The 22,179-nt window shown below is 37.2% G+C and overlaps 2 protein-coding genes across 4 annotated transcripts; both read left to right on the forward strand.

The window, feature by feature from the left end:
• The first annotated feature begins 1,551 nt into the window (after positions 1 to 1,551).
• Positions 1,552 to 12,380, forward strand: Letm1 (Leucine zipper and EF-hand containing transmembrane protein 1). The gene is made up of 7 exons (XM_053748599.2): positions 1,552 to 1,838; positions 2,483 to 3,702; positions 4,194 to 4,467; positions 6,194 to 6,341; positions 8,142 to 8,415; positions 9,165 to 9,341; positions 9,869 to 12,380. Exons 1-7 carry the CDS (start codon positions 1,793 to 1,795, stop codon positions 10,007 to 10,009), a joined length of 2,280 nt encoding a protein of 759 aa, XP_053604574.1. The 5' UTR covers positions 1,552 to 1,792; the 3' UTR covers positions 10,010 to 12,380.
• A 711-nt stretch (positions 12,381 to 13,091) lies between these two features.
• Positions 13,092 to 22,103, forward strand: LOC128671948 (uncharacterized). Of its 3 annotated transcripts, none has more exons than XM_053748795.1 (4): positions 13,092 to 13,250; positions 13,681 to 14,046; positions 15,020 to 15,114; positions 16,000 to 22,103. In XM_053748795.1, the coding sequence occupies exons 2-4, from the start codon at positions 13,968 to 13,970 to the stop codon at positions 17,848 to 17,850; spliced, it is 2,025 nt and encodes a 674-aa protein (XP_053604770.1). In that variant the 5' UTR covers positions 13,092 to 13,250; positions 13,681 to 13,967; the 3' UTR covers positions 17,851 to 22,103. The 3 variants fall into 3 exon arrangements, with proteins under 3 accessions (XP_053604770.1, XP_053604773.1, XP_053604771.1); XM_053748796.2 differs by lacking the exon at positions 13,092 to 13,250 and adding an exon at positions 13,319 to 13,491; XM_053748798.1 differs by lacking the exon at positions 15,020 to 15,114.
• Positions 22,104 to 22,179: the final 76 nt, after the last annotated feature.

Raw genomic sequence — 22,179 nt, forward strand, 5'->3', positions numbered from 1 at the left:
GTTCTTCTTTCATACAAAATATTCATCGCCGCACACCTTCCTACCTTTTTCTGAACGGAAAAAAACGAAACCTTTTTGAAAATTTCGCAAGTCCATCCAAGTTGCAGCGCTCGCAGATATTCGCACGGAATAAGCATTCGGTTTTAGATTACAAAGTTGGACGCACACTATATTTGAAAATTCGGTTTTATTGAAAATTAATTGCATCGTGCTATATGTTTTACTGTTTTCATTCAAAATATGTTTTATAAAATTTAAAAATCATATAGGTAACTTTAAACTATTATAAATTGAAAAATATAAGAATATTTTTTTGTGTTAAAAATAATGTGTCTGATGTCGTTAGGGACATCGAACTTCCGTGCCCCGTGCAAACTTGACGTAAGGGTAAGGGTAAGCCTAGCTAAGGCTAAATACATTAAGTACTGCTGGAATGGAGAGGTCCATTCCAGCAGTACTTGATGTATGGATATCAAAACTGAATTTCGAGATCATTTGTAATTATAGATAGTGGAACTTCCACTGGAACTACCTAGGTATCGATAGTTATCATCACTACTCTACGTCAGCTCGACACATGTTATTTTTGAATTTACCTATTTTAGATTGACTTTGACATTAAGACTTCTATTATCGAACGACCTGGCCCTGCCCTGCTTGCTTGCTGCCTGCATACGCAAAATACATGACGTGCTCACATTTGTCACGGTTGACTTGTCGTGTCGTCGTTACATCATTCGCGAAATAGGGAGTACAGCAGTGTATGTTAGGTGCACAAAAGCTTTGCCGCCTTTTGATGTGTCGATTAAAACGTTTATTTTAAAGTACTTTATTAATCCTTCATTATGTAAGCATTCGTTTTTGAAAATATACAACAATGTAGCAAGCATATTCAGGTGCCGATATATTGGAAAAAATCGTTTTCCATACCTAAGATAAAAAAAAAACTTCGAAAACAATGGTATATGCTTCACGCTGTAAAATTTTCGAGCCAGTAAACGGTCGAAAAGGAGCTCGAAACACTTCACACGTGAAGACTTATTAAAATATGGACTTCATACAGGTAAGATCTTTAGTCAAACACAAGTTTATATCAGTTTATAACCACAGATGACCAAATAATGAAAAACATAACCTAAAATAGTGTTATTATTTTCAGGATAATCCACTAAATCCTTTCTTTTTCCTTTAAACTCGCACCACGATTGCGTAGAAGGTATTTTTGGTCGTAAATCTGCAACAATATTGAAAATTGGCGCTTTTTGCCTGCATTGGCAATGTTTGTGTACCTTAGTTATACCAGTAGCGCCATCTGCGCTGAGCTTTGCATAATATGCCCTATTCATGATGCATTCATACCATACCTTACTACTAATTGTTACATAAATCACAGATATAAAAACATTTGTGACATAAATATATGTTATTCATAAAAAATTGAAAACCATGGAATATATCGCACAGACAGAGACTACCTTTCATTTGCATGGCAGGCAGGAAGCCAAATGTAGAACAAAGTCTTAAAGCCACTGACTTCCTCATTAGGTATACAATATTATGGATATCAGTGTGGACAGGACAGTCCGTCCTGCCACGCAGAGATTGTCGTAACAACGTGCATATTTAGGAATAGGAGTAGCATTAGGTTTGTTTTCTGTAAAAAATTCTTATCTGTCGGTACCGACTGTCAAAAAATCTGTCATTCATAAGATTGTCATGGTGTGTAAAGGTTGATTTTGTTTTTATTGGATTTTTCATATTTTTCCCAAATAAGGCATTATAGAGTAGAAACATGAATAGAATAATATTACAACAGTGTCGGTGCTTAAAAAAATCAAGTAAGTAAATTTACCCAATCCATTCTAGCCAAATTTTTGCATTCTACAGTTAACCTATGATCGACATCATTGATCTGCGAGTTTGATCATTGCGCTAACCAATAAGGTAAAATACATTTATGTAATTACCAGTTACCCATGTATTTTATGGAATATTTAGCGTTATTTAATAGTATTCGGTTTAGGCCGTTTGCAATAACTTTTTGCATCATCTTAGTTTGAAATCGCTTTTCGTTATGTTAGTATTCATATTTTTTCTACTTTGGTCGTTGACATCATGCGATTGGATTATATCCTAAGTTCTTGAATACTATTATCAGATGTTTCTCTTTGGGCTCTTTAATACATACTTAATCATCTTTTTTACAACATACATTTTGCATATTTGCAACACTTTGTATTGTATTTTGTCATGCAGTGGAAAATTTGTAATCTTTCGCTCACGTGTTCCCGATTATTTTTGTTATTAATTATGTCAGCTATACCTGCATTAAAGTATGTTTAATGACACATTATTAAACATACTTTGCTTCACACAGAAAATGAAAGTAGACATAAAATTTTTACACATTTCCCTCATTTTGTGGTTTTTATTGTACTATATATACTATATTGTACTATAAAAAATATCTTATTTTTTCCAGCTTATCTCCTGGAGTCCAGACAAACACATTTTCAATATATAAAGCATGCAAGGTCGTTATCATATTATACAACCCAGCCACTTGGATCACAAAATGATTTCATCCAAGAACCTTACAGTACAAGAATGTACCTGTCACCTTATATTCGGACAATATCCACTAGCAGATATTATTTTGAAAAAGAACCACTTAAACCTTCCTCCAAAGTAGAGGCAACAGTTGAGACGATAAAGAAAGGAATTGAAGAAAAAGAAAAACTTCCAAAAAAGGAAGAACCTAAGAAAAAGAGCTTAAAAGAGAGAGTAATGAATGAATTGAGACATTATTATCATGGATTCAGACTATTTTTCATTGAAATTAAAATATCAACTAAGTTAGTATTCCAAATACTAAAAGGTCATACATTGACACGAAGGGAACACAGACTTCTAGTGGCCACTATCGGAGACCTCTTTAGGATGGTACCATTTATTGTGTTTATAGTTGTGCCATTCTTGGAATTTGCATTACCAATATTCTTGAAACTGTTTCCTGGCATGCTGCCATCCACTTTTGAGAGTACTAGTCAAAAGGAAGCAAAGTTAAAGCAGCATTTAAAAGTAAAATTGGAGATGGCTAAGTTTTTCCAAGAGACCTTGGACCAGATGGCCCCACAAGCTAGCAACAGGCATTCAGAGTTGGCAAAAGAGTTTGCAACCTTTTTCAAAAAAATCAGAACTTCAGGTGATGTTGCAACAAGTGAAGAAATTATGAAATTCTCAAAATTGTTTGAAGACGAAATCACACTAGATTCCTTGCAGAGACCACATCTAGTGGCTTTGTGTAAAGTTCTTAATGTGACAACGATAGGTACTAGTGCTATGTTAAGATTTAACCTCAAAATGAAGTTGAGATCATTATCAGCTGATGATAAAATGATAGCGAAAGAAGGTGTTGACAGTTTGAACTTCAGCGAGTTGCAACAGGCCTGCAGGGCTCGTGGTATGAGAGCTTATGGTGTGTCAGAAGAAAGGTTGAAAAAGGAATTGAGAAACTGGTTAGACTTGTCACTAAATGAGAAGGTGCCTCCTTCTTTGTTGCTGCTGTCTCGAGCGCTGATGGTTCCAGAACATGTACCCACAACATACAAACTCAAAGCAACAATTTCTGCCCTGCCTGAACAAGTTGCCAGCCTGACGAAGGCAGCCATTGGTGAAAAAGAGGGTAAACTTGATTTCAAGGTGAGCATGAATGGAACTGATATTTTACATGATTGGACATTTCTTTTCTGTTACAGGTGATTTATTTATGCCCATCTTGTTGCTGACAAAACTTGTTTTTTTACTTTTATTTAATAGATAATGTTACAGAATATGATAGCACTTGTTTTTCAAACATGGTGGAAAGACGAGCTAAGCCTAACATTGGGATCTAACTGGACTAGAGTGGCTTTAGACAGAGACCAGTGAAGGCAGTTGGAGGAGGCCTTTGCCAAAAGGCACACTGAGCTCAGACATATCTTATAGGATTTTTTTTCAATCGAATCTTGATCTAAGCTCTGTAACAAAAGGCTAATTATTGTTATTATTTGTTTTTCAAAAACCTCATACTGACTGTGTTATGTTTTGTGGTATTGTGAAGAGATTTGACGACTATTTGAGTAATCATAAATAAGATCTTAATATTTAAAAACCAGCAAAATATCGTTTTATTGAAGCCGTTTATTTTTTAGGCTAAAGCTGAAGCCATCAAATTAGAGGAAGAGAGAATCAAAGAGGAAAAGAAAGAGTTGCAAGAAGCAGAGAGAGAGAAAGAGATATTGGAAGCTATGAAGAAGGAGAAAGTGAAAGATGAACTCGTAGACAGAGCACCTATTATTGAAGTTGAAACAGCAAAGGTACTGACAGACCCTGCACCAGTCATCAAGATCGATATCCCCAAAAAGTCTGAGGAAGGCCTGTCTGGCAAAGACATTGAAGTCATAGAGGATGCTTTAGAAAAATTAGGTAAGTTGGCAGCATGCCATTTTTTTACAGGAAGATCAAGTTCAAAGGTGAATGACACCACAGCACTGATTTTTTCTAGTTGAGCAAGAAAGCCATATTTAGAATTCGTCCATATAGTCTGCCAATTTTGTAGTTTTGCTATTTAAAATACCTCTTCGCTTTTCCTCGTTTTGCTACTGTAAGGTATGTCTGAGACAGGCTATGGCGGCTACACGTCACTCGGTAGACGCCAGAATGTATATCTTCCGAAGATTTATTTTGGGATTGAAAAAATTTTTCAAATCCCAAAATAAATCTTTTAAACTTCAAATTATATTTACTTAGAGGAATTAAATAATAATAACTAAATTACAATTTCTTCAAATTTAAATCTAATACCACTACAAACTGAAATTCGCGTCTAGGGTGAACTGAATACCCCATGTGTGGGTAAATGCAGTGGGTAAATGAAAGAGGTCAGACAATCTAGTGATAAACAGAGTCCAAAGGTCATGTTTAAATGAGTTATAACAAACTAAACAATAACTCCCAATTAAATAGCAACTCTAAGCAAACCATAACGTTTATCAAAGTGTTACTTTTAATATTTTTTTCTATTTCATTATTTTTACTTTCGACGTGAAAAAGATACTTCCAACTTTATTTGTATAATCAGTCTCATTTATTAGGAAAAATATTTCTGCAATTCATGTTTTGTTTACATATTCAAATATTCCTTTGAGATGTCACTCAAACTAGATTTATAAGTTAAATGTTGTTCAAAATTTGTTTCTCTTCTAGACCTATTAATAGAACGAGCATGTTGCTCACATGATAAGTTGAGTGAGGTGATAAATTGATATTTTGTGAATCAAGGTTCTCTTATCTCTTATTGTGCCTCAGATTAAGTAATTGCAATCATCCAACCTTTATCTCCTCATAAATTGTTAGTTGGCAACACAAATCAATGTTTATTAGATTGATATTAGAATGATATCATTGTATATAGGAAATTGTACTTTCTCTGCAATATTCTTATAGATAAGATGAAGATGAGATTGGATGTAGAATTTTTCGATTGTTTGTGTCTTCCGATGCAAGATAACGTTTATTATTTAATGATGACAGAATATCAACCTAAATAAATTCGCCGCTAAAATAACTACATAGATACCATGCTGTGGGTATTTTGATATTGTTGCGATTGTACCATATTTTCAAACTATATTTAAAAATAGTAAAATCCATACTTATATTATAAATGCGAAAGTCGTATCTGTCTGTTCCGCTTTCACGGCTAAACCGTTAGACTGATTTTGATGAAATATCTCCATTCAGACATAGGCTACTTTATTCATAAATAATCCCCAAATGACTATAAAGGGGGGTGAAATTATGTATAAAAATCATGTCTGTTTTGCATTTGCAGAGAAAATCACGTGTGCGAAGCTGATGAGAAAATCTACTTAAAAGTCTGTCCCTATGTGATAGATTTGATAAATAATAATGTTATTCTTCTTTCTTAGCTTGGGATCATCCATTGTCTTTCATTTCTACATCTGACCCAGTTCTGGTCCTCTAGCCGGTTCTGGTCCTCTAGCCGGTTCTGGTCCACTCTACAATCGCCCGAAGACATAATATATGTATATGTCTTTGTCTTCGACAGAAATAAATGTATTCGTAGCATAAAATTTACGTATGTATTCTTAGTTTCCAGAGTATAAGATGTATTTTTGCAAATTCACAGCTGAACAAAAGAAGTCGTTGCTTCTCGAAAAAGAAAGCATTCAGGAGCTGAAGACCGAGCTGTCTGAGTACAGTGAGGATGTGAAGGAGATGCACGAGATTGTCAAGAGCAAACAGGCAGACATCAAACTCACTAAGGGTGCTCGCAGGTACGTCCTAAACTTAAGCGCACTTTGTTATCTGAGCATTGGCCCGGTTCTTCCGTAGCCATTGAGCGTCAGAGCCAAGGGTCCGCTCTCCTACTCTGCGTTTCGTATTTGTCAGACCATTGGCACGCGCGCATATCATCCTTAACGACTTCAAGCCAAAACTTCTCTCCCACCATTCTCATCTCAATAATATAAATGCGAAAGTTTTAATGTAAGTTAGAATGTCTTGTCTGTGGATGCAAGGTCGTTGAAACGTCAAGTAATTAAATAAAAAAGGTAAAATATGTAAACTCCTTTTTTTATTAAAAGTCTTGTTATAGGTATCTTAAAAATTTCACCATGTCTTTGTTTTTTTATTTTGCAGCAATATAAGTTAAAATAGAGACTAAAAATTTACTTACGTAGTTAATAAATATTCTACTTATCTAATTTGATTTATTTTCTACAAAATTCATAATAAATACTGTGACAATTATTTACATGTCTTTACTCGTAAGAAAAAAAATTTGTTACTCAATCGCTCTAAATCCACTGCACAGATTTCTATGAACTTTGGTATACATGAATGTACTGGACCACCACTGTTTGTAGTGCGAAATATTGACAACGACCTTTGAATGACCTCCGACACTTATTGGCTATCTTGCTAGTCCGGCACGATTGCCGCACATGGCTGGTTTGATTCGGCACCTGTGAATATTTTGATTATTTTTGATGCCGGCTATTTACACGCTATCGGCGAACTCAGATACCGACACGTGAACGCACATTGCGTAGTTTCTATAGGAGCTTTTTTATCGGAAAGAAAAACCAGCAATGTATATAGAAAACGTTGTTGTTTCAATGTTTACACACCGTTTAAATTCGTTTCTTTTGGCATATGTTCTTAACAGTGGTTGTTCCATGATGCTAGTAAATTATAGCTTTGGTAAATATTATTTAGAATGTGACATGAAAAGTGGTCTAATTTCTGATTTATTTTTATTTTGAACCGTCAAAGTTCAGAAACTGTTTATTTATCCTACTAATGTAAATGCGAAAGTTTGTGAGGATGTATGTGTATGTTTGGTACTTTTTCACGCAAAATCTACTTGACCGGTTGTTATTTGGTACACGGGTAGAATATTAGCTGAAATAACACATGGGGTGTAATTTTTTTATCCCGAAATTTCACGGAGGCCCCGGGGCGCAGATTGTCGGCTATATAGGTAGTCGACATGATGTTTGTCTATGGCAAGCTCTAGATCAAAAGGTCGATAATTTGAGTGATTTGTTTTATAACTAGTCTTCTTCTGTATGGTCAAGGTCATGATTTACGATAAACGCGGCGTAATCGACTTCCGCGGCATGGAAGATGAATCATTACTTTTATTATCCATTGTTATTTTCTTAAATATTTTTTTCTCTATGTAAAGAATACATACTCACATATTTACAAACTTTCGCATTTATAACATTAGTAGGATTTAATATTTTATGCACCGCAATACTTTGAACATACATTTCGTTTCTAACATTGTTCAAATGAGTTTCTTTCGGCATTTCTTCTCAGCAGTGGTCGTACCGAAATGCCAATATGGTTTGTAGCTTTTAGAGAAATCATCATCATATCGAGTGTGTTATTGCTAACACTGGTGTTCGATTTTATTCAAGTCGCCTAAAGGTATCTGACATGACTTTTTTACGACTATCGCCATCCTTTTACCTAATTTACCATTATAATATAAAATTCGACGTGAAAACGTGCCCGTGATGGTCTAATTTCTGAATAAATAACTTATAATTTGAATTCGTTTTCAGGCTGTACCGCGCAGTGAACAACATGATAGCAAAACTGGACACCGTATTAGTGGAACTGGAGAGTAAAGAGAAAGTACTGAAAACGACCCTCGAACAAACCAAATCCGAACCGCAAAAAGCCATGGAGCAACTCATTCAGATCGACGAACTCATGCATTCCATTAAAAGTCTTCAGAAAGTGCCGGACGAGGCCAAACTGAAGCTCATACAAGATGTGCTCGGAAGGCTGGATGACGACTTCGATGGACAGTTGAAGATTGATGATGTTTTGAAGGTTTGTCAGTCTTCTCTCTTCTGATGACATCGGTGGCGCAATGGTAAAGTTCTTGCCACTGAACCGAGAGGTCGCGGGTTCGATCCCCGGTCGAGTCATGATGGAAAATGATCTTTTTCTGATTGGCCCGAGTCTTGGATGTTTATCTATATATGTATATGTTATACAAGTCTCGAACTTACTTTGGGGCTAGCTCAATCTGTGTGATTTGTCCTAATATATTTATTTATTTATTCTCTCTTGTCTGTTGATGTTTCTGGCCTGGGATCAGCGAAAAATTATCTTAAATTCAGTTTCCGCTGTGATTTTTCAAACCTGCCTAGCGTCCTTGGGAACGCTATTATTGTCTAGCTACCTAGGCTACGTGTCCCTTAATCGCCTTGTACGAGGTCCACTTGAGTGGTCCTATTCTATGGCAGAGTCACACCACAGTTGTCAGAATCAGTACTAATATTATAGATGTGGTATGTTTGTTTGTTCTTCTTCAAAATGGAGGATTGAATTGAGGTGATCTTGGTGTGTAGATGGATGGATGGAAAGTGACACTTACTTATACTACTTTTTACCGCGAGCGATGTCGCACACGACAGCTAGTTAAATGATAATGAAAACGTCTACATAATTGTGACATGAGTAACTTTATTATTTTCTTGCTTAACAAACTTTCAGTGTTATTTTTAATTTTATTTTGGAATGACATCGGGACAAAGCACGGGAAAGCAATTACCAAAAAAAAAATTGCTTTTCAGATGTTAGAAATAATCGGCAACGAAAACGTGAATCTATCAGAGAAGCAGATGGCCGAGCTGATTGAACTGCTGGATAAAGAGGAGATCTTGGAAGTGGAGAGCAAGATCCAGAAAGCGCTTGATAAAGCTGCTTCAGCCGCTAAGGAGCAGGACAAGTCCACTGAATCTGTTGGGAAGGTAGGTAATCTTAGAGTCAGTATCAGATCTTGGAAGTGGACAGCGAGATCCAGAAAGCGCTTGATCAAGCTGCTTCAGCCGTTAAGGAGCAGGACAAGTCCACTGAATCTGTTGGGAATCTATATATGGGAATCACTATGTATGGGATCCAGAAAGCACTTGTTAAAACTGTGTCCGTTGAAAAAAACATTCAAAAAATTTTTTTTAAAGGAAACTACAGTCTATTTCGAACGTTTAGTTTAGACGCAGGGAAATTTGAAATTTCAAATGACGCCCTAGAATCAAGTGCTTGCATAATGAAGCTTATAAATATACCAGATTAGAAAATATAAAGAGAGCGTTAACAATGCAGTCAGGGTTGACTTAAAGTAGAAAACACATGATACACGGTACGTTGTGTCAACCCTGATTGCATTGTTAACGGTGACGACTTTATTATCTTTAGCGAAGCCGTCGATCAACTGCATGTATCTCATTAAACCGTGCCAGTGCTATTTATTATACTGTGCTTTTGTGTTACATTACAGGGTCTTTTCGACCTGATCCGTGAAGCGCAGAAGCGACGAGAGATGAAGAAGGCCGTAGCGAAGTTAGACGAAGAGCCACCGATCCCCAAAAGCGACGAACTGGCGTCCAAGGCGGAGGGCAAGCGGCCCGAGAGCCACTGAACATTTAAGCCGCGTTTACACGACTAAAGTAACATACACTAAGTAACTTTTCTGTCTACTTTGAGCGTTCAATCAAAAATCGAAGCGCACTTTAAATCTAAAACGACTAAGGCTGTCTTTTACAAAGCTACTTTATCAAACTGCCCTTATGTTTGTGCCTGTGCTTTGCCCTCACAGGACATATTGTACCTATCAATTTTTTATGTAACAAATTCAAACCAACCTTTATTTATGTATGTATTAGTCACAAGTGACTTGCAATAAATAAATTAGAAATCTTAAAGCAGGTACATGCTTTGATCAAAGTTTATTTGGATGCCTGTTGCCTTTTACCTCTATATCTACTTTGACAGAAATATTAACCATATGTGCGAGTCTATTATGAATTAGCAAGAACGTCAATGTGTGCGTTTACATGTGTACCGTTAATCTCAAAGCTGGTTTTGAGGAAATTAAACCCTATCTAAGTCACCTTTGAATGCTTTTTTACATAAGCAAAGTCGTCAAAGTTACTTTGTTAGTATACTTTGATCGTGTCAACACGGCTTTAGCGATGAAATTATATGACACGGGTCAAGGAGCTAGCCTTCCATTCGGTTTGGTCGACTCAAATCGCTGCCGACGGCAAACTTAGTGGATTTCATTAAATATAACTGAAACATCGATATAGAATATGGTATACCGTATGTTCCGTCATATAACCTTGTCTTTGGATAAAATTTGTCTATGGTGTCAAAGTTGCATCTGTCTGTTATGTTGGTATAAAGAGATTAAATAAAAAAAAAACAATAACATAATACAGATGAATTAAGAATGTTCTGTTGTAATGCCTAATTCGAAATAAGTTTTATTTTTAATAGTGTTCAGTCGGATACTAGTTCCTTGGGAACTCGAATTAGGAGCATGAATTATGATTTATTTTTATAGGTATAATGTTGGATAAAAATATTTCGACCTTTTGATTTTGTCGGATACCGCTTTGCCGATATTAGAATGTTCTGTCTAAAGACATTAGGTAATGGGACATTATTTGTGAACCATAGGGTACTTAAACTGGATGTAACCAAACGTCTATGTACGAACACCCATTTTAATGTAGACAGTTAATTTACGTGTTACCGTAATGACAATAAGCATTTTTTATAAACATGTAATCAATCTTATGTAAATAACTTTGCATATTTAATCTTTCTGCACCGTACAAAGCTTTTTGTTGTGTATGTATGGATTCTCACCGTGAACTGAATGCTCATCCAATGGATACCATTAGTAACTAGAAACACAAATTAAATTAACCGAGCTTTTTTAAACTAGCTCTTTATGTTGCGCTGTTGGGTAAAAGGGTCCCCCCTTTTCTAAGCTAAATTCTTCCGAGGATCCAAGATTATATAGCTATTAATTATCTACTTAATCAAGCCCTATTGTAAAAATACGTTTTCATACATAGATCCCTAAAAAGTCGAGCTTTGATGGGTATTCAGTTTTAAGACGTCTACTGCGACGAGCGCACACATCTCCCCGTCTCATTCACAATGTTGCGTGTGTCAGAAAAAGGATGGACCCGCAATGGATTTGTTTCATTTCTGTCACACGTATAATTTGTGACTGAGACGGATAGAATAACGCGCGTACGCCCGCTCCACGAAGCGGACTGTGTTGATCCTTACAATTTTATTTATTTTTGGTTCTCGATACAGAGATTTATCTTGTTGTTTTTATGCATTTCTGTGATCGCTATTCAGTTGTAAGTTTATGTTTCTTTAGATTTATGTTAGCACAAATTGTTCGTGTTATGTGAATTGTCTCCTGCATAATTTTATGTCCATGGAGATACGATAATGAGTACATAGAGCACTGTATATAATATATTTAACATTGTGTTAAACACAAGGTGAAGGTTAACATAATAAATTAATTTCAACCAATTAACGCCTACAACTTTTTTATAGCAGCATTTGATTATTCAACCCAGTTATTGCAGTATTTTGTCGTTTTTTATTTATTTATATATTTTAATGTGACATTGCAACGTAGTCGTTTATTTATTGTTATCATAAGTTTTCATTTTTATTGTCTTGTTGATTGCATGTCGTACCTTAGAGGTTCTATATTCTTACCACTGAGTCACAGATTATAGCCCCACACACAATCCTATAAAATCAATAAAAACCTAATTCAGTCAACAGCTACAAAATGCACATCTGATGATGTAACTTTTTTTAGTTTTAATACAAATATGTGTATATTTTTTTGTATGTTATTTACGAATATTTAGAGCAAGAATTATCTAACTGAAAGTTTATCTAGTTATCTAACTGTCAGATGTGCTAAAAGTTTAAGATAATAAAGAATAAACCAACTGGTAACTTAACTGTTTTTTTTCTCTACCTCAAACTCTTATATACTACCCATAATTTAATCTTTAGCTAAAAAGTTACACGATATTAAGGCGTTTTTTAAGGATGAGAGGCAGTAGTTTACAGGGTGCAAAAGTCGTGTGACCTGACACGCTTGGTGTCGCAGGCGTCCATAGGCTGTGGTGACCACTAACCGGCTCTGTTGTACCTACTACCTAAATCTGGTACCCAGGTTACCTATTGCAACTCACGTTTCCTGGGTGCACTATCAGATCATGCTTATCATAATCCAAACTAAACTTGTGTGCAAAATTCCACCCGATAGACATAGAGACATACTTGCAAGTTAATTATAATCAACCTTCTAAAAACAAAATAACAATTTTAAATATATATGGTAAAGTAAAATAGGATAATTGGATGTTTATTTCCATTCAATCCCACCCATCGTAACGTAGGTAGGTACTAACTAATATGAGACGAGTATTATAAAATGTATGGTTTGTAATTACAATTTTCAAATCTAGCGCCAATTCGTCTGGCGCGAAAGTTTCTACATCCGCTTGAAAATCAAGGCACACCATTGGTTACAAGAACAACTATTAACCAATGGTAAAAAGCTACATGAATTTGACGAATGACAAAGCATGAATAAACAGCACATGGGAACGAAGGCAGCCATCTTGATGAAATTCGAAAATTGAAAGCAATTCTATTGGTTGATAAGCAGACGTCATTTCAACAGTTTGACGGAGTTGCGCAAAATAAAATAATTTTTTGACTCTCACTCACTCATTGCGGCTGCCATGTTTTTTTTCATGTGGTTGTGGGGTGTGTGTGTATCGATATAACATGATAGTTTAACCCCATATTAACTATTACAGGTGAGTAGTTTGTTTGTTATTAATTGTTTTTCTATGCCAACACGGAAGTACGCTGGGAGTCCTCAGTGAAAGTGCATCATGTAATACTGTCACCTTCTTGTGAAATTGCATGGTATCGTCCCGTTTCGACGTTACGAGTATGACTCAGTGCAAAACGACGATAAAGTTTTACGTGCCCAGCGAGATCTTTGTTTATTGATAACAATTATATGGTGTACCAGCGCTGAGGACCCGCGAGGGCGTACGTTCTTTATTTTGTTACCGTATCTCTAGTGACGTTTTGGCGCCATCGACCCATTTAGCGCGGCGGGGCGGGCATGGGTTTTCACGAAATTATTGTGATTTCACGTTCACGTTGCAATGACCTTTGTTAAAATCTTAGTTTGATTTTCTGCGCAGCAAAAACTGCAACTGGCTATTTATTTTGCAGAAGGGGTGTACGAAGTTCATTTGTTGATAGCTAGTGACAATGCGATCGCCCACAATCGACTAATCTTGACAAAAGCAAGCTGCCTTATTTTAATCTAATACACTAGCAAAACCAGGCCAAAGAATTAAGGATGTATTAGTACGGGGATAGAAGAAAGGATCGATATAATCACACGGCCCTCGGCATTTGAAAATGGACCCTCGATATCTGAGCGAAATGATGATGTTTATTGACTACAGTTGTTATCAAGGGCAGGATGCGTAAGCATAAGAGAGAGAGCCAGGCGGATGCCTGTTGGCCTGCCACGTCCAGAGAACTTCACCAAACTCCGCAACTCAGCATCTGATATACAAACTACACACACAGGTAAATATCTTCATATAATAACTAACACCCATCAAGTGTATTCAACCGAAGACATTTAAAATGACAGCTTTTAAACTAAACACCTACTATTTCAGAACTAATAGTAAAAATATTAATAACTTATGCTATTTACTTGAGTAGCCCACTAAAATGTTTATTTTGATTTTTAGCAGGTGGCTTAAATTTTAATGTGCTTTTGATTGGCATCAGAGAACTCTGGCAACTTAATTTACTTAATGTTGGTGTAAAACACCAATGTATGCTAAAATCATGCCCATTTCAAAATAGTGTTTGTTTCATATAGATGGTGCTCGGTCTTTGAACTTTAAGATTGTCTGGGAACTTATTTTTACATAGACAAAAAGTATATGTAATTAGCAGAATATTCATGAGCAAATATGCTCTTAACAAATATTTTTAGTCTCTATTCACTCAACAAAATTTGTTGCAATGCATAGATTTTGCTTTAGGTAGGTACCTACTTGTATACAATATAGTTGGTTACACATTGCTCAGGCTTATTTCACCTTTTGAGAGGCAATGTACAAACTGCTGTTACCTAGAATAATTGATGTATTTTGAAATATTCTATTATCTTTACACTTATGTCAATAATTTTTAAAAATTCTGTTCATTATATTCAAAATATTTAAAGAATTACATTCATTATACTTGATACCTTTATGCACAAGAATTATCAATCATCAGACAATATAAAAACTACAACTAATTTACTGTCAGACAGGGATATGTATGTAATTTATTTATCTAGCAGGTATAGCATTCTTTTAAAAAATCGTTTACACTATTTAGGCATCCAGTCTCCATATTGTCTTCTAGTAATGACAAGTGGGCAAGTTTGCTGTTTCAATTTATATTACAATACATATTACATAAATGAAATGCTAAGACATTATTCCTTATTAAAAATAAACCCCAGTCTGACTTGATACTTTTTTTCTAAACTCGCAAGAGGATATGCAGTGCTCTGTTATACTGGAAAGAGACCGAAACACTGGGAATGTTAAAATGAAGACAATTAACAATTATAAGAATCCTTACAAGAAGGTCGGTTGCATTATGCTCTTCTTACATTCATAGGCAACATAGATAAATCCTTTATCAGTAATGGGGGATTTGAGATGTAAATAATGATGATGCCAGTAGGTATTTGTTAGACACAGTTGTCTAATTATGTTTGTATTTCTGATTATGCAAGGAAGTTATTGAATGTTGCCTATGAAAATGCACTTTTATATATTTTGTAGTCCCCTTTAGTTTGGCGCACATTTTTGATTTGTTTATTTGATTGTTTTCACATTATCATTACATTATTGTGACTAAAGTAGTTCTGTAAATAATATTTATTATTCCTATAAATGGTAGATCAAATATTTACGCAACTGACAAATTCTTCCTTTCCCACAATATATTATGTATTGGTTTAAAACATCACATAGAGTACAGATGTTATTACATTATTTTACTTCACCAGTATATTTGTATGATATGATTCAGATTCAACAAACTTTAAACTACCTGTGCAATACAATTTCAGCATCTTCAGACTAGAATGACACCTGATTAACATATTTTTTTATTTACTCTAGTTAATTTTTGCTTTCTTGCATTTATATTTGAAATGCGTGTTTGAAATGTGTTAACATTCTTTTCATTTCCTTTAAATTCTATGGAGAAGTATTGACCATAATACCCTAATTCCTTTGAACCAATTCATTAATTGATTTAGCTTCTTGTCAAGATAAACCTTCAGTGATTATTACTTTGCATAGATTAAAATAATTCAAATTATTTCATTTCTGACTTGAACGATTAGTTGCCACAAGGTCATTAACGACATAGCGTAATTACATTTGCTCATTACATAATTAGGTTTTCCTCATTATATAATCATTATTTTAATGATCAGTAATGATATTGTTTTGTTTCCAGGAAGCTAACTTTAACATCATTGTGGACCAGCTTTGCACCAGACTCCAAGACATAAAAGATCAAGAGAGTGCGTCACAGGTAGGCATGCCCACGTGTTCCCTAGAGCATACCGAGGCTGTCAGAAGATACTACGCTGCGTTCCCGGCTCTGAAGAAAGGGCAAGAGTCGCCGCTGCAGTATTACCTGCCGCCGCCGGCCTGGTGTCGCAAATCGCCGCCAGATTGCAAACAAGCCAAGATGCAAAGCGAAATTGCTCTCTCCAGAGATTGGAACGCAAAAAACAAAAAACTGTTTACGGGAAAAGAGCGACGCAATTCCTATCACGGTCAGAGAAAGGGTAAAAAGCGCTGCAATAGTTACAGTAGATCCTTCGAGAGTAAGGAGAGCCTGCCCGAGTGGGTCACGCACGAGGGTGTCTGGGATATTGAAACTCAAGATCCTGTCAAGGAGTTTATCAAGGCTATCGCGCTGGACGAAGGTTACGGCACGTGCGAAAACACAGTCACCGACGAAATCAAAGAGATTACATCGGCGAAACTCAAAATGAACGAAAGCATGGTGCCAAATTGGGATGATAGCATCGATTTCGATGCAGATTGGATCGTAACGGAAGATGTCAATCCGCGGGTCAGAACTCCGATGGAGGAAGAGTTGTACGCTAAGTTCGAGGCGAAATTCGATCGGAGCATCGAAGCCTTGTGGACTAAAGACCAGAACACGCCGGACGACGAGTACCAAGATTTACCCATCGATTTTCAAGATCTTCTGTCGTCTCCATCCGATCATCTCTTCGCCGACCCGTCGGCCGAGAAGTGTAGCTTGATATCTTTGACCGAGAGCATATGGTCGAACGACGCCGCCGACGTGCCGTTCGAGCGGGCAGAGTCCACGTCCAAGATAGCGGAGGCGCTGCACGACCGGCTGAAGCCGCTGCAGCTGGCGGACGCCGAGCCCGAGCCTTGCCCGCCGCGCGTGCTGGACTCGCTGGCGCTCTACGACGGCGACGACCTCTACGATGCGCTGGCCTCCGTCGCCCAGACCATGCGCTCCTTCACCGCCATCAACCACAGCCGCGACCGCAGCGGCTTCGTGGAGGTGCCGCCGCGGCGCCGACCGCGCCCCGCGCGCCCCTCCCCGCCCCACCGCCCGCCCGACGACGCCCGCCCGCCCGCCTCGGCCGCCCGCGAGGACCTGCTCATCTCCTCCCGCACGCACTTCAAGCCGATCCGCCGCGAGGCTGAAGCGGACGCCGCGCGCTACGCCGACGGCGATAGCTTCGACATCAGCGGGGACCTCGACCCGGTCGAGTTCAGCCGCAGCGAGTCCGGCGGCGTCTACCTGAAGAGCTCGCTCGAGCGCTACCTCGAGTACCGCACCGGCGGTATCGACTACGGCCGCCTCAACCTGACGGCCGCGCAGCGCTGCCCGGACCTCGACGACCCCGGCTTCCGGCTGCGGTTCCCGATGCGGCAGCTCGACGCCGCCGTGCAGACCGAGAGCGCGGCGGCCGCGTGGGACGCCTGCGAGGAGTGCGGCTGCGGCGCCAAGAAGATGCGCGCGGACCCCGCGGGCGTGTGGGGCGGCGGCGGCGGCGGCGGCTGTGCGGCGTGCGGCGCGGGGCTGGCGGCGGTGGGCGGGCCGCCGGGCGCGGAGCTGGCGCAGGAGTGGGAGGAGCTGGTGTCGGCCATGAGCGCGGCGCGCGCGCAGTACGCGGCCGACGCGGCGCTGCCGGCGGACCGCAAGCGCCGCCACTCGGCTGCGCTGCGCTGCGCGGCGCCCGCGTGCTCTCACCCGCACGCCCGCTTCCTGCCGTGCTGCACACCCGCCCTCGACCGGCCCCTCACGCGTTGATACACGCCCCTCCCTACGATTTTTTTTGCTCGATGGCACCGAACTGATGTTCTTACGCACGATGGAAGATTAAGTTTGTAAAAGATTGTCGCTAATGTTGTGCGTAAGATGGTATTATACGAAGCGTTTCAGAAATTATAGGCGAGATGAGATGTTTGTTAGAAATCAGCAAATTTTCTGATGAGCATGCAAAAATACTTAAGACCACAATATGAATCTCTTGAAATTCAAATAAGTAAACCGACATCTTTCATCACTATTGCTTTTAAATTTGCCATGCTGTACTATAACAAATGTCTAGTCTACATTCCATAATATCTGTGAGGTTATCATGAAGCTTTAGAAAGACTTGCATCTTCTCAAAGTCGACTATTACTCATACGTTTTTATCATATGCTTAACGACATGTTATGAGGCTTTACCATTGCCTCTTTCTCAAGCTTGATGTTCATAATAGGATTTCCTTATCACCATCTACATCCACGGTATCACCATCAAAAAAAAAAATTGTTGATATCTCCCCTGAGACATTTAATAAATTAACAAACAGCCGACTTTCGCTACATGCTTTATTTCGACATTCACTTCTCAATCATGGCGGCTGCTGTTTTGCAATATCGACATTTTGTCAAAATTTACTATATCCGTAATACAGCATATAGCTAAAGCGGGCTTTCACTTATATTTTATTTTTACCTAAGGTATCAATTTTATTTACCAATAATCATTTATTAAGTGTCTCAGTATCATGGTCAGTTTTGAGTTAGTGCGCTATATTGAAGGATGGATTCATTGTCAGGATGTTAGAATCTATAGTGGTTATAATACAATGGGTCATATTGACACAGAATCAATACGTTATAATTAAACGTTAATCAAGCCGCGTCCTTATATCGTGAATCTTATTAGTTAACATTGAAGGAACTGGTACAAAAAACATGAAACTACAGCAGTTATTACGTGAATACTGTGTCAAGGTGAACCGCATTTGTTTTCCTTACTCAATCGTGCTACACTCTGTATATATTCGTCCTTTTTCATCAATAATTGTAATTTGAAGTTATCGAAAATTATTATTATAACGCAGTTCTTGAAACTACAGATTGTGACGCCTTCTGAGATTCCAGAGAATTTCGTGGCCCTATTTAACTCATTCAAGTGGCATTAGATTGAAAAAGTTAGCAATAATGATAGGATTAATTAGCAAAGCCTTAAAGTTATGTTCTCCGAATTGTATGGTGTTGACTTTCGAGCGGAGGCGGGACATGCTAACATATCTTATGATTGTAGATATTGACAGATGGAGGAGTTTATGTAACATTAATTTTAGTTCAAAGTTTCTTTGTAGAGATTTCATATTGGTATACATATTTGATGGAATGCTCCGTTTATTGCATTATGTCAACTATATTTGGTAAAGATTGAATAATGTATGTGACTTATAACGCGGTTGATATTGACGTGGTTGATAATGAACTGTTTAAATATGAATTAGTATATATTGTTTTACTTGATTCTTTTTAAAATTTTATGATGTCTTATGTATTAAAAATATCACTATGAAGTGAAGAAAAAAAACGCTAAAAACGGAGCATTTCAGTGCAAACGTGTAGGACGATTCTAATATAATTCTTACAATAATATCGTCCAAGTTGTTTTATAATTTGTTATAATGTAAAATGTAGGTAGAGCTGGTATTTTATTTTTGTTACTATTTTTCGTTCACGTTTCCTGGCTATCTAAATTCATTCAAAATTATGAAATGAGATGTTTGTTTGCTGTTGATACATTTTAAACGAACATTGATGCGATGTGACGACGCGAGGCGTACCTTCGGTCTCTAGTAGTGTATGCCTTTTTCGGCGATCGAATTCCGAGTTGTTTCATTCCGAAAAAGGTACGCAGTGCTGTGGCTTTGCTCAAAGCCGACGGACTTGCGCTTTATGTCTCACGACTGTATGTTATGGACGGTTTGTTTTCTTGGTTTGTCCAGTAAGTCTTAGGTATTACACGCGGCGATTTTATTGAATGGCCGCATAATTATTTAGGCGGCGAGTGTCGGCGAGTGCTCGAGCGCTCGCCGACGACCTAGTGGTAGTCTGGTGGCGAGTTACGGTGGACAATTAGTGGGGCCACCCTAAGTGTTGTCCGGTGAGAAGACTATGTATTGTGCTCTTCGTATTAAAACGTGCAGTCACTTTTCAATCGTTACTTTTTACCACCTTGTTTCCGACGATGTCTCGAAGGAAATTTTCGATAGTGACTGCAAGATTGTAACATAATTTACAGCTCCAGATATGAATTATAACAGTTCATATAGGTGTAACTGTTATTATAGTTTATGTAAAGCGTAAGAAGTGTATATGTTATATTTTCGTATATTTTCATTTTATATAGAGGCTGCTCGGTCGCGTCTGGCGATTTTTGTGCGGCTGAACTAACGTTCGCCGCAGGCACCTCTCGCATACATTTTATTTACTTCATTTGAAAGCCTTCCTAGTAACAGTTTCATATAAAATTTTAATATTCGTGCAAAGTTTGCTACTTTATGTGTCGTGTTTTATATATTTATTTTTCTGTAGTGTTATTTACTTCTGTTTGTAATAACTGAAAAGAAAAAAAAAAACTAAAAAAATGTCATTGCGTCAAAAGGCTATTATTGTATATATTTAGCAATATATTGCAAAATTAATGTATAGACGTTTTTCAGTTAATTTTATTCTTATACTTTTATTGAATCCGTTATTTTAATAATCTGAAATATTGCATGTTTGTACTTCTATGTAAACACCACCAACTGTTTACGTATTTCAGATCATGGAATAATATATGTAATATGTATCTTCTAAAGTTATAATTTTAACTACTTGTGGTTGGGTATTTTTGACTCGTTCAGCTAATTTACATTCATTTTATAGCATGTCACGTTAATATTTTTTGTTCATTTTTCTGTCATAAGTTCATATTATATTGTACTTATTCCATTAACGATATTCGATAAAGGAGACCTCGATAAAAAAATATTAGAAAATCAAAAAAAAAAGATAATTCTAGATTCAAGTTTGCATATAATATTATGTTTGATTAGTTTTTAATCTAATGTAATGTGCTTATGCACTTGTTTATCTAAATATCCGGAACACCTTTGGATAATATCGTTATTTCTGACGAAATTATTACGCGTCAGAAAACGATCAAGATGTTTGCAATGTACTATTGAGGGGACTATTGTCATAATATTATAATGTAGCATGAACATCAGTACGTTGTGAACGACGATGTGGTATCAATAAGTCTATTACGATGCGTTTACGTTGCCAGAATTGTTGCATAATAATTGTGTTTAGTTAGAACTATTGATATTCCATCGTTCGCCTTGAAATCACTCGGGAGATCGACAATACTGGACGTGCCAACAGGAAACGAGTGATTCCAAGGAACTGTAGTTACGTCCCCGAATGTAATTTAATTTCTCTTTGTGAGCCACAAAACACTGTGGCTAAGCTTGTCAGTAATAACTATTTGATATTTACACGATCTTCACAATCCGATTGGTATTTGTTCGTTTTAAAATTAAATCTTTATTATGTTGAGATGAGAGCGGCACTCTTCCCGTCAAATCTTTGGACACGTAGCTATAAAGCACACGTTTGAAAATTATGTAATAATAATGAAGATGTTTGCATGTAGTTGTATTTGAAAATTCAAAATCTGCAATGCTCTCAGGAACAAGTTAGCTTGTAACCGATTGCTCCGAAGTGCCTTGGTTACATGCACATTTGTTTATTCTTCATATCAAGTAATATCATTTATTTTTCTTTTTGAAAGTTAAATCCATTAGAATAATAAAAAAAAGTATCTTATAAACCGGGGTAGGAGCAGTAAATAAGGGTTAACACTTAAGTTTGGTATTTCAACAAAATTGACTGTTCATCGTAAAGTTAATATTGGTATTGATATTATGATACGGTTCTAAATCTGTTTGATTGCTTTGATGTTGATTCCGCGGAAATTCGTTTATGCACAATCATCCTTTTCATATAAATAGCAAAATAGTAATGTTCCTAAATTATAGTTAAAAAATTATCACTTTCTAGTTGTATAATGATACCATAATGTCATATCAAAATACTTCAAAAATCGAGAAACTGGAAGTTGTTATCCCTGAAAATAGTTACCATTTTCATATGTTAGGTTGTGCTCACTACTCTGGTTCTTGCCACCTATGGGAAGAAAATAAATGAAACAATCCATACACGTTTTTTATTTATTACCATATCCAGTGACGGTGGCACACGAGAATTCATCCGAGGATAATAAAAATAAGTC

The sequence above is a fragment of the Plodia interpunctella genome, chromosome 8, assembly GCF_027563975.2.
Source record: "Plodia interpunctella isolate USDA-ARS_2022_Savannah chromosome 8, ilPloInte3.2, whole genome shotgun sequence".
Classification (NCBI taxonomy): domain Eukaryota; kingdom Metazoa; phylum Arthropoda; class Insecta; order Lepidoptera; family Pyralidae; genus Plodia; species Plodia interpunctella.